The following is a 15,067-nucleotide window of genomic DNA, read 5'->3' on the forward strand; positions in this document are numbered from 1 at the left end:
ACCACAGCTCTCTATGCCGGGTCCCACATGTAGCTGTCACTCAATAAAGACTGGAGACTTTAGTCGGCTGTCTCTGACATGCACAGTTATGGGGGCCACTTATGTCCACCCTTTCCACTGAAAACAGAACGAACAGCTTAAGCTACAAGGTTTGGGTAGCTGGGGAAAGCGGCTAAGTACTAAAGCAGGTTAGCAGATTCTTAAAACGGGATCACGTCAGCAGCAGTTCCATCGGAGGGAGGCAGAGTAGATGTTCCCTTAAATTTCTTAAATTCTATGGGAGTCCTGCTCATTTTAGTCTTTTGGCACAGAATGCTGTGCTATCTCACTGGAAATCATTCCTACAGAACCAATAGGAAGATAAGGCAAAAGCAAACCAGCAATCAAAGTTGATCGTCTTCCATCCTAAGGAGTTTGGTGTATAGTCATTAAGGCATCACAGGGAATCCTGCTCAAGGACACAGTACAGGGAGCAGAGGGGATCAACCCAAGTACTACAAGAGAGGACACAATGGGAAGGACATTTTTTATTTTCCCAGATCTTCAGGCAACCTTGCCAAGCTGGAGGTCGTGTGCAGCTGCGTATGAAACCAAGAAAAATATGAGGCTTAAAAAATATTGTGCATTGTACCTCTTCGGTCTCTCGCAGGCCAGGAGCCCAAGGTCAGTCTGGCAGGAAGCTGAGCAGACTTCCCGGCCTCGGCAATCACACAATCTTCACAGTCTTGAGCATATCTGACAGTACATATGTGTCATCCCAACCCCTCCCTGGCTTCCTCAGGGTCTGCTCCAAGGCCTGGGCCATTTCTAAGAGCTCTGGTGTGGCAAGTTTCTGCTCCAGGTGCAGCTGACAGAACAAGATCTCGTTTACTTCACCTTCAATTTGCCGGACATACAGGAGAGGGAATACCGCCTTGAGCCCGCTCAGCACGGAGTCCTTCAGCCCCAAGTCTCGGCACACAAGGTTGAGGATAAAGACACCTAGGGTGTAAGAAGGAAAGAGTCATGTCCTGCAGATCAGGGGACACGCTGGAGACAAGGTTCCACTCTTAGGAATTTACCACTTCCTGCCCCTGGTACACTGGTGGGCTAAAAAAAAAACACAAATGCTTGGAGTTTGCAGAGAATACACCACATAAAGAGAGACAGAAAGAGAAGTGTGTGGGGGAATATGTGAACTATGAGAAAACTTCAAGCTAATTTCTTCCTCTTCTATGCTCATAACAAATTATTTTACCATTCTCCATGCCTCAGTTTCTCAAAGAATTGCTTTGAGAAAGAACGAATACTCCCAAGAAAAAAAATGTACCAGCTCCACAGGGATGTTACATTCTTGACATGTACATTATGGAGTACATGAGAGGGCCAATGTTACCCGAGTTGTGACAATTAAAGTTCCGTGTCCAAGTCGCAGGGACCCAGGCTAGAGCTCCAGCTGTTACACTGTGTCACCTTGGCAAAGTCTCTTTACTTCAGTTTCCTCATTTGGAAATGGGCTGCTGTGAACATTCTGCCTAGTCCAAGCCATATCAAAAGAAATCAAATGGTAGCTACCATGACCAAGCTGCTAGAAATGTGAACTACTACATTCATTTTGTAAAACTGTGTGGCAGCATCTAGGAAACTCGAGCACACATGTGATCTATGTTCTAGCAATCACAAGCCTTCATAGATGCCCAACACACCTGCAAATCTATTTTACCAAAAGGCATCTACTGAAACGTTAAGGTCAGTACTACTTATAAAAGTCCCAAACAGGAAAACAATCCAATACCAACCAACAGAAAATAGAAAATGAATGTGGTAAAGTCACACTATGACACTACACAGCAATATAAAGGAACAACATAAACACAACATCATAGGTGAATCTTGCAAACATCATTTTGAATGAAACAAACACTTAAAGGCTACATTCCATAAGATTCCATTTATATAAACAACAAAAATGGGCAAAACTAAGCTGCGCTGACTTAAGTTGGGATAGTCGTTATCCTTGACAGGAGGATGAGTTACTGAAAGGACGTTAAGAGGTAGACTTTCTGGGGTGCTGGAAATGTTCTGTGTTTGATGAGAATAAATAAGCATGTTCAATTTGGGGCAACTCATTGAGCAACACACTTCTGACATGAGCATTTTTCACTAAAAAGAAAAAAATTTTAAAGGACCCATCCCTCCATCCTCCCTAACCTTTGCTCTTCTTACCTTCAGGAGTCAAGATGCTTTTGACCTTCTGCAGGAAATTCTGGTCCACAAAAGCCGGTGGTGGACAACTCATTCCCAGTGTTGGGTCCTTACTGTCTACGTCAAACATGATGACGTTGTAGTGGGGCCGCACTGGGAAAGAGAAGAAAACAAGTCTTTGCCTAACACCATTTACATTCCTACACCACCTCTCCCCTGTGACCTGTGGTGGCCTCAAGCAGCTCAGAAGGATGATGTGGAGGCTGTGGTTTGCCTGTAAGGGCAATGACGTCACCGTCAGGGGAGTCACTGTCAGTCAGGATTCTCCTGTGAGCACCCCACATGAAAGACAGGGCATTCATTTCATCTTCTTTCACATTTGAAAGCACTTTCCAAAGCCTTCCAAATACATCAGTGGGGTCCACTCTAGCATGATTACTACTTGGTTAAGAGTGTATCAATAGGGGCGCCTGGGTGGCTCAGTCGGTTAAGCGTCCGACTTCAGCTCAGGTCATGATCTCATGATTCGTGGGTTCGAGCCCCACGTCAGACTCTGTGCTGACAGCTAGCTCAGAGCCTGGAGCCTACTTCAGATCCTGTGTCTCCCTCTCTCTCTGACCCTCCCCTACTTACAGTCTCTCTCTCTCTCTCAGAAATAAATAAAAATTAAAAAAAAAAAAGTGTATCTATATAGGAATTTTCAATGTTCTGTTGAACATTAGATTCACCCTGGGAATGTTCTAAATACTTTGAGAACCTTGGCTCCATTCCTGACCAACTAAGTCAAGAAACCTGGATGGAACAGGTGTGAAGGGAGATGGGAAGTTTCTGGTATTTTTCTACAATTCCCACGTAATTCTAAAACATTCAAGAAAAAAAGATTTTGCTAAATGGGTGAGAAAGAATTGATGAATTGGATGCACTCCTTGCTATGCTGGAAATGGTTTTTACAAGGAGTAATCCTGCAATGCTACTGACTGATTTTTAGTAAACTTTGAGACTATGATAACGATTATTCAATAATTAATAAATCACGACATAAGGGGCACCTGAGTGGCTCATTCAGTTAAGCGTCTGACTTCAGCTCAGGTCATGATCTTGTGGTTCATGAGTTCAAGCCCCGCACTGGGCTCTGTGCTGACAAGGCCTGAAGCCTGCTTTGGATTGTGTCTCCATCTCTGTCTGCCCCTCTGTCTCTCTCAAAAGTAAATGAAAATATTTTTAAAAAACTTTTAAGATAAATCTTGATGTAGGACTACTGCATGCCTATTAGTATCCATAGCACAGATCTCATTTTGGTTTCTTAGAGAGCAGAACATGTTGGCTCATCAAAGTCCAAGAACAACCATTACCCACATTTGTAGCACTGAGCCCTCCAACAATCTGGAAGGTGACTGTTAGAGATGACTGCCAGGCTGCTCAACACGAACTGACAGGCAGTCACAATGGCAACTCACCATGCACAAAGTGCCTGCCATAAGCCTGGCACAGTTTTAAATGTTTCTCGTATTGACTATGTTGGCCCCAGCCTCAGACATATAACCTGTGGAACTCGGATTTAGTTCAGTTCAGTTTGCAAGGACTATTAATGCACCATCTATCCATCCCAGCACAAGAGGACTCACCCCAGGCATCCCAGTTTGCCAGACCCCTAGTGGGAGATACTCTAATCCAGTGAGAACCAGAGTACCAGCTATGGAATGGGCAGACCAGGAAGGGTGGGCGGCCCAAGCTCCCCAAGTCCCCTTAGGGCTGAACCAACCTGACTGACCTCTTCCTGAGGGACACATGCTCTGGAGAGCACCAGTCACAGGAGCCTACATGTAAAGTGGCAGAAGGAGCAGAGGAGCAACTGCAGAACATTAAGATGTCTTTTGTCCTTAGTCTGGGATACGAATCATTAAAGCAAGATGGAGCCTTCAGACCATCAGAGTTACCGCCAAGTAGTATCTGTATCAGGGTTTCACATCCTCAGCATTACTGCCATTTGGGGCCAGATAATTCTTTGTTGTGGGTGGCTGTCCTATTTGCGCTCTACTCACTTGCTGCCTGGAGAACCCCTACCCAGTGCTTACAATGACCAAACACACATGTGCAAACACTGCCCAGTGCCCTGCAGGTTTATACTCACTAATCTACCTGAATGCTGTTTGGTTCTGTCTCTGGCTTCACCTCTAGCTGATTTACAAAAACACCCCCCAACACACACCCCACATTTTCTTCCCTTTCTACTCATCTGACTACAGACATTAGGTTTCACGGGAGGGTGAGGAAGTGGCAAGGGCAGAGGGTCAGAAGAGAATCAGGAGATAAGCCCACTGATCTGTTAGCACCACAAGGGCAGAGATGGTGTGAGGTTTTTTTTCATCGTTGTTGTTTTTATTATTTATTCATTTATTTATTCCAGGGGAGAAGAGAGGGTGGGGGAAGGGGAGAGAGAGATGGAGAATCTTATGTAGAATCTTATGCCTGGTGTAGAGTTCAAGGTCAGGCTCGATCTCACAACCATGAGATCATGACCTTAGCCAAAATCAAGAGTCAGACCCTTAAACAACTGAGCCACCCAGGTGACCCAGAAATGACTGTTTCTGGCACAGTGCTGAGCATATGGCTAGCACTCTATATTTACTGAATCAATATGTCAACCAATGAATGAAGAATAGAATAGGTGAAAGACTGGGACGATCCTAATGCTGCTCTCTTACAGAGAATTCTAGAGGCCCTTGCAGGCCTGACAAGCTTGGATTACTCTTCTCTGAACACCCCTTCAATTCTTCACTTGTAGTACCTTCTCTTCCTGCCAGGCTGGAGATATAGTCCAGGCCATCTGCAATGTGGACCTTCATCCGGTCGCTCTGGGAGAAGCCAAACCACTGGGTGGCCACTTCCAACATGGAGGGGTCGATCTCCACAGCGTCAATGCAGGACTTCGGGAAATGATCGTGGACAAACAGGGGGAGACTGCCCCCACCCAGGCCGACCACCAACAATGCCAATGGGGTCTCTGCAATAAAGGAATAAAGCATCATTTTCTATCTGCTCAGGGATAGTTCTGTACCAGCCTCAGGGAGAGTAAAGTGGGGAGCTGGATCATTGGCTCTGCCCAGAGGATACAAGATGTAAAGGCCCAGCTTCTGTCATCCCAGAAATGCAGAGGCCTATCTGACATCTGGCCTCACAATCCTTCCTTTACTAGATCCAGAAGATGAACCAGTACGTGGTTTTTTGGGGTCTCTTCAAGTCCCAAAGCACTCAGCTGACATCATATCAAGAGTGCCTACCATGAGCATTATTTGACTCTCCCTAGGAATTGGGAGGGACAACAGCCAACATCTATCTCACTCATGATCACAAGGCAGTGTAGATGCAATGCCCTCTGCCTGGCTTTCAACTCAAAGGCCACACCTGCCCTCTCAGACACCTCAACCAAGTGAGGGCAATACATCCAAGTTCCAGAAATCACAGGAAAACAAAGGCCCACATCCTAGTCCTAAGTACAGAGAAACCACAGCAAACACAGGGAGACAGAAGAAGACAAGAAAGTAGAAAGAATCACCAAAAGGAGACATTAAACATAGATTGACGTCTGAGGATTAAACCTAAGAACCGACACTCTAGGGACATACATCAACACCGGGACAGGATATTTCAATAAGACATACTCAGGACTCTGGGTGAAGACAGGGACAACCTAGATGGGAACATGAACATTTTCACTACTGTGGTCAGATCCTGCTATTAGTAATAAGGCTATGACTGTACTACCCACAACATGATTTTGCTGTTGTTGTTGTTTACATAAAAATTTAAGAAAGAATTGCATTTGGTGCTCAGATGATGCATTCATTACCTTTTAAAAGCTAGAAATTCTCCTAAAGTAGAAAAGCATTCCTAGAGCCAAGATTTTTAAATGTTCCACATGGTTACAAGAGTAGATACATACGCAATCACTCTGCAAACTGAAATACTTATAATGTGTACTTTATGTATCTCCCCAAATATATGTTATACCTTAATATTTCAAATAAATGAACAAACGATAAAGTTTAGACATTAACACTTGAAGCCATTTCAAGATTACAATTTTGAGTTTGAGAAAAGTTACTGGATGTTTAGGACGTTAGAAGATGGTCAGGAAGAAGAAAGATATGAAGACGCGTGCATTTGCTGATCTGTAATGACCATTGTCAGACCAGTGATGTGTAAGCTGACCCGCCCGGACTGTGGGAGGAGGTACGTCCGGCTTACCTAGGAGCAACTCCGGGCTTCTCAGCAGGGCAAGGCCAGCAATCATTGCTTTGTGGTGTTCACAGCACAGGTAACTCTTGTCAATGGACTGCCCTGGGGCTGCAGGGAGGTCCTCCAGAGTTTCAGCAGGCCGCTGCTTCTTCCTGTCCTTTTTCCGTTTCTTCTGGGCTAAATGGGAGATAGAGATAATGTGGTACTATGCTTAGCACCCTAGTCTCAGGAAAGCAAGGCTTACCAGCAGCATTGAGCTGTAGCTAGCTTGATCCAACTCAGGGAACCCAATTGCTAAATATACACAAATTCTGTGACCTGGCTGACATGTTGGTAGTTTGAAGTCTGACTGTGGTGGCCTTTATTATGACACAGAAATTGTCAAACAGTATACATCAGGGCTTTTTTTCCCTGTTAAACATTTAACACATACCATTGTGTTAAAAAAAAACAGCTGTTAAACATTTAACACACACATTGTGTGCGTCCAATGTGTGTGAGTCCAAAGACTCAGGAAAGGAAAAGTGGCAAAAACACATCCCAAAACCTGGGAAAACTGAACTGAGGAGCCCTAGCCCCTCTGCCCTGAGAACTATAAGGTCAGTAACAGGATGAGTCTATTCACAAATCCTTTTAGAGAACTTAATTACTAATTACGTCCTCTATGACTATGCTACAACTTCTAATTATTTAACACTTATAACAACCTTATAATTCTCTATTAGGCAGATGGAAAAACTGAGAATCTAAAAAGTAAATAATTAACCCCATATCAGTAGGAGGTGCAGACAGAGGGGAACCTGGGACTGCCTGTCTCCAAGGCCTACCATCCGTCTACTGTACCACACAGACAGTAACACACACTGCCCTGCTAGATGAGGAAATCATAAGTGCTCACCAAAGGGAAGAAATCCTATAAAGGCACCACTACTTCCCTCTGGTATTTAGTAAATAGATGCTCATTTTTTACTCTATACATTGATTTTCTAATTGATTACACTGAGCAGTACTGCTTTTATAGTACAAACACACAACTGGCAAACACAGCAATTGAAACAAACTCCTGTTTTCCCCACCAGTGGGAGTTTCTGAGTGACATTTGGGAGACTGCTTAAAAGGAATCCTAGAGGGGCACCTGGGTGTTCCAGTCGGTTAAGCGTCCTTCAGCTCAGGTCATGATCTCACAGTTCGTGGGTTCAAGCCCCGCGTCAGGCTCTGTGCTGACAGCTAGCTCAGAGCCTGGAGCCTGCTTCAGAGTCTGTATCTCCCTCTCTCTCTGTCCCTCCTCTGCTCATGCTGTCTTTCTCTTTCTCTAAGAAATAAAACAATAAATTAAAAAAAAAAAAAGAGGAATCCTAGAGGGCATGGCCTAGATCTTTAGAGTCCAATATTGTAGCCACTAGCCACCTGTGAGGCCACTGAATTGTAAATGTAACTTAATTACAATTAAATAAATTAAAGATTCATTCCTTAGTTACACCAGCCACATTCCACATGCTCAGCAGGAGGGTGGGGTTCACTTACACCCACCATGCTTGTGGCTCCCCTCACAGGGCCTTACTGAATGAATATACAATGCATAAGGAGGAATATGAGAAATAGATAGTCTTTACACTGAAGGCGTTAAAGTGATAATCACATTTTTTTGGTAAATCACCACCCCAGCTCTTATCATTTCAGAGTCAGGCTTTGCTCAAGAATAAAACATACACCTCTATTCTGTTTATTGTCACTTAGACTGAGCCCAGATGGTTAACAGGACAACTTGAAGAGCCATGTGCCTCTGATCACATGTACCCAGGTCTGTCCTACAACTTGCCCAACCTCCCAGCACTTTCTGACCACCCCAAATGGAGTCCATGCCATGACTGCTTGGGTCATGCGTGATGACCCATGCAGTGACCAGTGTGATGACACCTTACCTCTGTGGGACACGTCCTTCAGCAACCTAGCTTCTGACTGCACCACATTCCTGTTGCTGAGGAAGATCAGCCGCCGGAAGTAGCGCTTGTCATCCCCCTGCACATCCTCAACGACGTAGTTGCCACTCAAAGGACTGCAGGCTTGATGCTGAACGGTCCGGACCCCAATGTCCCCACCCACAGACAGAAAGGGCACCTGAAGATGTAACAGAGACGCAGTCAAATACCAGTTCAATTAAGAAACATGAGAAATTTTAATCCTTTCATGGTTTGTGTGTGAGGAATCCTCATACCAAGTTTCTGGGCAGCAAGAACTTCAAAATTTTGCTGTTCTATTAAATAACTTTTCTAGGGCCTTTCATAAAAGGTTTAAGTCACTTTTTTGAAAACAAGCTGAACACATAAAGATCCCCCAAACCATTAGTGAAATACAATTGGTTCTCCTTAAGAAGACAATGAGTCTCCCAGGGCGCCTGGGTGCTCAGACAGTTAGGCATCCAAATCTTGATCTCAGCTCAAGCCATGATCTCACGGTTTGTGGGATCGAGCCCCACGTCAGGCTCCACGCTGACAGCATAGAATCTGCTTGGGATACTCTCTCCCTCTCCCCTGCCCATGTGCATGCGTTCTCTCTCTCTCTCTCTCTCTCTCAAAAATAAGTAAATATATTTTAAAAAAGAAAAAAAAGAAAGACAAAGAAAAACAGGAGTTTTTTTTATAGGAATCCTTAAAAGGACTTTCCATAAAAGCTAGAGGGAATGCAAAGCAGGGGACTAACTATGAAAGAAGGAATCAGAACAGGGATAAAGCAACCATTCCAAGTTTGAAGAAATCTCTCCCTTCCCTCGATTATTCACATCTTTTTCCCCACTTTTCCAAACGAAAAAAAAAATTAAGAGAAAAATGTATTTTCCCCCTAGACTTTTCCATGACCTTTCCCAAACTTTACACCTATTTCTTTTTAATTGCTTTAAATTTTTAATTGATTTATTTATTTTTGAGAAAGAGACAGCACAAGTTGGGGAGAGGCAGAGAGGGAGAGAATCCCAAACAGGCTCCACACCATCAGCACTTCAGCACAAACTCAAACTCACAAACCGTGACATCATGACCTGAGCCAATATTGAGAGTCAGATGTTTAACTGACTGACCAACCCATGCACCCCTATATCTATTTCTTTTGAAAGACTTCCAAGTGAATCCCCAAAGACTGCTGACTCTACAGGGACACAGGCCCTCGAGGGAAGGTTACAAATGAACCTGCTCAAAGGATCTGCGTCTCTGATGGTCATGAACCCCAAAGTCTGCCAGGAAGAATCAAACACACACTCATCTGTAAACACAAGTAAGCCAATGCCAGGCTAGAATGTAGGAGTCTAGGTTCATCTTTTCAGATCTGTTACTACTGCAAAGAGCCTCTGAGTACCTTGGCTTTCCTATCTGTCAAAAATATTCTTTACTAAAATACCTGTAATAAAGTCACCTTTTCACTATCCTGTCTGAGCAGGGTGGAACAAGACAGACAGTATCAACTGATACTGCCATATCACTACTTTGGCAAAAACCTTCAGTTTCCTTACCAGTAAGATACCAGACTAGCAATGGTAATAACCTATGCTGTTTGGCTCTTTTCCATTCTACATTCAGATAATGAGGTTTCTAAGAAGAAAAAAAAAAGAGGGCAAAGAGAAACACAGTCTGAACAATCCACAGTATAAACAGCTGGAGCCCACAAGATGGACAGCATTTCCTCTGTGCCATCTCTGAGGAGACTCAAGGCCCCACAAACGTAGATGCTACCCTGGGTCTTAATAGTCTCAGTAAGAGCAACCGCTCACCTTTCTCTCACTGCCCAGGGCAAAAGAACATAAGCTCTGCCCACTTAGCCCATAGCTGCTGACATGCCCTCCAGGAATAGACGAGGGGCACAGACACGGGTCCTAGCTCCTTCCAAGACACGCTCTGCCTTCCTGGCTTTTCTCAACCGTTAATCCTGCTGCCAATGCTGTTACCTGCTGCTGGGTAGGCATCCCGGCAGGGGCCAGCTCCAGTACTCTGGCTGACAGCTCGGCCTGGATGCTGTCCATGCCTTCATACTGCTGGCCTCGGTGAAGGGCCACTGTGATCAGCCTCCTGAAGCCTGCACTGGCCGCCAGCTGCTTCCGACCCTCCTCCATGCCAAAGAGCCATTCGGTCTCCCGACCCTGGGGGACTGAAAGAGGCACCTGGTGACAGGGAGTCCTGGGAAGAGTTGTTCAAGCCCCAGCCAATAGAAACTACAGGGCAGAGAGTCAGCCCCTGCACAGGACAAGCAACCCTTCCAACTGTGACCCAGTGAGGGCTATCAATTCCCTAGTGCACAATGCCTAGAGAAAAACAACCATCAGACACATGGTAGGTCCCACATGATATGTATATAAGGGGAGGAGAGGCAGGTGCCTAATGCAAAAAAAAAAAACCAGCAGTGATACTGATGCTTGTTACATGCCAAGCATTAGTTCAAGAAATTTACAAACTTTTCATTACTCACAACAGTCTAAGATGCAGGTAGTATTCTTATTCCCATTTTATAAATAAGGAAATTGAGACACAGGCGTTGAGCTATTTGCACAAGTTCACACAGCCACTAAATGGTGAAGCTGGGACTCAAACCCAGGCAGTCCAGCCCCACACACTATGGCTGTATCCACCGTGCTATTATTTGGTCCCATCGGTGGATGGGTAGAATTACGGAATACTTGGGAAAATGGCTCAGTTGTCAGCAAGTTACCAGCATGATGACTTCCACATCTTGCATTCTGTCCAGGATTTCCTATTTCCGAAGGCATTTCCTCATCCTCTCTCTTCTGACCGTTACTGAGCTAATGTGGTATCGCTTACACCCTTCAATAATGATGAAGTTTATAAAGCACTTACCATATGTGAGGCACCATTCTGAGAGATTTTACACTTCTCAAAACTACACAACACAGGTAATCTTACTGGGAGATGAGGAAACTGAGACACAGAAAGGAAAGTAACAACCAAAGTCACACCACCAGGAATAGACTGGGCCAGAACTGAAACCCAGTCACTCCTTTAGCTACTACTCCCTACAGTCTCTTTCTACTCAGCAGAGAAGCACAGGAATGTCCCCAAGTCACACAGCTCACAGGGTACAGAGCTGGGACTCTGTTGCTCCCACCACTCCATGCGACAAACTCCTATCTCTACAATGTGAGACGTGCCTGCACTTACCTGTGCTGCCTCTCTGTCCTCCCTACCAAACCCACACTCACATGTCACCAGGTCTTTCCAAAGGAAGATGTGAAGAATAAGTCTCACATCGAAGTAGGTAGCCAGAGAGCTGCTGCTCCCCCTCCCTCAAGCCCTGGCTCGTCTCACTTCTTGAAGGGCCACCCCTCTGCAAGATAAAACCAGCCAAGCCACACCCACCACCACAGCCCAAGCCCCTCAGAGCCAGCCCCTCCAGGGAAGAGAGGGCGCGATCCCAACTCACTGATGAAAATGGCAAAATGATTGTCCCGCGATGGTTTCACAGTGGGGCTGTCCACCACGTGGAGGGTGTAGCGTGGCTCCCCCGTGGCCCCATCACACAAGTCCAGAGAGACACTCCCCAGCCCGGCCTTGCGGCACAGCCGGCTGCGCAGCCAGGCATACTGCTGCCGCTGCCACACTGCCTCAGCCAGCCGCTCGGCACTCTCCAGCCGTATGGGCTTGCCCTGCTCCTGGGCACACAGCTCAAAGATCTGAAGGGCAGAGCCAGGGCCTGGCCTGAACTTGGTCATGACGAAGGCAAACACAGGCAGGGAGAACCGAGGTTCTGATTCCAACACCTGGTCCTGGCAGCTGGCCACCTGGTGCACCCTCACCATCCACCCCTCCCGAGAGAAGTGACCCACTGCTTTCTTCAGGACGTGAGCCTGAGCCAGGGAGATGCAGAGGTAGCGACCGCCCACCTGCAGGACACGGCCAACCTCAGCCAACATCCTGTCCACTTGTAGCAGGGTCTTCTCCTCCTCGTCTGTCAGGACAGCGTCCAGGGTGCCCTTGTCCAACACCACCTGGAATGAAGCATCGGCAAACTCCATCTGGGTCATGTCCATCTTCAAGAAGCTCATCTGGGGCCGGTGGCTGGCGTTGCGTTCCTTCATCTGCTTGATGACCACCTCACTGATGTCGATGTTCACTATATCCTGATAGCCCATGTCATACAGCTGCTCACTCAGCTCTGAGTTACCGCATCCAATCACCAGCACCTGAGGGAAAAAACCAACAAGATGAAGGTGATCCATGCAAAGGAATGATCTGCAGTACTTAGGGATCAAGTCTTCCCCTGGCTGGTGCAAGTTTTCAATAAGTGCAGTTGTTATGGGCAGGACTGGGCACCGACACACAGGTGATTCTTTTTTTTAATTTAATTTTTTAAAATATTTTATTTATTTCAAAGAGCGAGAGAGAGAGAGAGAGAGAGAGAGAGCGTGAGCAGGAGAGGGTCAGAGAGAGCGAGAGAGGGAGATACAGAATTTGAGACAGGCTCCAGGTTGTAAGCTGGCTGTCAGCACAGAGCCCAACGCGGGGCTCATACCCACAAACCATGAGATCATGACCTGAGGCGAGGCAGACGTTTAACCAACTGAGCCACCCAGGCGCCACAAAACAGAATGATTTAAGGCTCCATCTTGAAACGTTAACAAAAAATTCACAAGTAAAACCCCATTCGACCACAGCAATGAAGTTATGTTGGGTTTTCCATATGGCAAAAACAAATGAATCCTGCCTGTTCTTCTCTCTGAAGCAATTATTTATTACTCAAGAACTGACAGAAAGTCATACAATCAAAATACAGTAGTCAGAGTTCAAATCTCCTGTTTTACCCTATAAAAGCTGGCTGTGGAAAATCCCATTCCAATCACGTCTTCAAGTCCACCTATGGTATTCTGCTATTTTCCAAAGCAACACAGGTTGTTGCTTCTCTCTGAGTAGACCAAACACCCATTGATCCTTGAATTTTCTGGCCAATGTCAACAGGTCTGGAAATGTTTGGTGAGAAGTGCATAAGTCTGGGACTTGACGGGCCTGAGTTTAAACTCCCATGTGACCACTTACTACACGTATGACCTCGGGCGAGAAACTGGATCTCAACGCCTCCGTTTCCGCGTCCTACACTGAATGAACCTGACAGAGTTTATTATTTGACTACAACTACTTAAAGGACGGACGGACACACACACACACACACACACACACCCCACACACACACCCAGCACCTCTGGCACGTAAAGCACCCTCCGCAAACGTTAGTTTCTCCCTTCTCTTTTCCTAATCTCCAGCACAATTCCATCTCTATTAAACCCGTTATTGCATTTACCACTCTTCACTTCTGGAACATGCCCAGGGTTTACGCCTTACGGCTCTTGTTGCTTAAGAGCTGAGCACAGTGCCTGAAATTCTGTGTGCCCACGTGAACGATTTGGCTAACAGATTCGTATGTCAGTAAAGCCAAGGCACTGTCTGCTCTACAGGGACGGACGGTGACAGAAAAGCACAGGGTCTCCCCAGGAGGCCATACCTAGGCTGCACTACTAACGAAGTCACTCTCCCCGTGACGTTGGTAGTTCGGCAGTGAGCTAGGCGCAGGGTGTCTGCTATCTGAAAACCTTTACAAGAACATTTTTAAATTGCCCAACTTCAGCCGGAATGCTGCGGAGAAGCCTGGAAACACGGGCCCACTTGGGGGCCGCACGCCTGTCACTATCCACAAGGCGCAGGAGGAAAGTTACCGCCTCCCACGTTCCCGAGCACGCACTCAGAACGGCCAGGCCGCGCCTACCTTCTCCCTGGGTTTGATGTATTTGTGCAGTACTCCGCACAGCTCCAGGTAGGTTCCGTACCACTCGAAAGCCTTCCTTCCTCGCTGCTGGAAGAACTTCTCCCAATAGTCCACGGAGCCAAACTCCTTGGAGCTCTTCGGTAAGAGGTTCATAGTCTCACCGTCCGCCTGGCTCTGCTCTCCTAGTCCCGCTGAGGTACCATCGGATGCGCTTCCACGCACGCTGGTGCCCGCACCCTCGGTGGAATTCTTTCCCCGACTAACGACCACACTGATTTTTTTGCCCCGCTCAAAACCCAAGGAGATGGCGCTTACACGCCAGCCCCACGCACGACACACTGAAGCAAACACACGGTCACCCGTCCCGCCGGCTGCCCGTGCCAGCCCACGTGCGGAGCCCCTCACACTTGCCACAGATGGGCTTCAGAGCCGGCAAGCACATCCGGGTGCGAGGCGTCGCGATTGGTCGGCCGCCCGACCCTCCCGGCATCTCGATGGGCAGCGCTTTTCGCTCCTGGCATCTCATTGGTTGCGCGTTGCACGCAGCACGCCTGCGGCAGCGTCGCAAGCGCCGAGCGTTTAACTACGCGCCGCAGCAGGGGGCGGGGCCGCGGGCCTGAGGCCGGACGGAAGCGGCGTGGGCATGTGTGAGCACCGCGCGGGGGCGGCCTTCCCGGGTGCCGGCGTTTCGGCCGCCTCTGAGAGCGCGCGGGCGTCCGGGCTGTGTGTTTGCCTTATCTCCTAGCCGGCCCTGCGGCCGCTTCTCAACTTGAAAGGCGGAGCCGAAGGACCCGGGGCGAGAGGAGGAGGCCTCGGAGAAGAAAACCCAGGAGATTAGCGAAAGTGAGGGAAGGAAAGAGTAGAGCCGGAACTCAGCAAAAGAAAGGAG

At 47.1% G+C, this 15,067-nt stretch overlaps 1 protein-coding gene across 1 annotated transcript; it reads right to left on the minus strand.

Moving 5' to 3' along the window:
* Nucleotides 1–512: 512 nt before the first annotated feature.
* Nucleotides 513–14,649, minus strand: EEF1AKNMT (eEF1A lysine and N-terminal methyltransferase). The gene is made up of 8 exons (XM_039222177.1): nt 14,179–14,649; nt 11,845–12,604; nt 10,358–10,557; nt 8,346–8,541; nt 6,433–6,600; nt 4,973–5,188; nt 2,206–2,337; nt 513–981 (listed from the first exon to the last, which is right to left on the minus strand). The coding sequence occupies exons 1-8, from the start codon at nt 14,329–14,331 to the stop codon at nt 707–709; spliced, it is 2,100 nt and encodes a 699-aa protein (XP_039078108.1). The 5' UTR covers nt 14,332–14,649; the 3' UTR covers nt 513–706.
* Nucleotides 14,650–15,067: the final 418 nt, after the last annotated feature.

Source organism: Hyaena hyaena, unplaced genomic scaffold (genome assembly GCF_003009895.1).
Source record: "Hyaena hyaena isolate Hyena2069 unplaced genomic scaffold, ASM300989v1 scaffold_1075, whole genome shotgun sequence".
NCBI classification, from domain to species: Eukaryota; Metazoa; Chordata; class Mammalia; order Carnivora; family Hyaenidae; genus Hyaena; species Hyaena hyaena.

Coding starts and splice junctions, on each gene's coding strand:
- EEF1AKNMT (XM_039222177.1), bottom strand. CDS start 14,331: ATGAACCTCTTACCGAAGAGCTCCAAGGAGTTTGGCTCCGTGGACTAT. Junction 10,558..11,844: donor TCATTTTGCCATTTTCATCA/GTGAGTTGGGAT, acceptor TGCCTCTTTCAG/TCCCCCAGGGTCGGGAGACC. Junction 2,338..4,972: donor CAGCCTGGCAGGAAGAGAAG/GTACTACAAGTG, acceptor TCTCTTTCCCAG/TGCGGCCCCACTACAACGTC.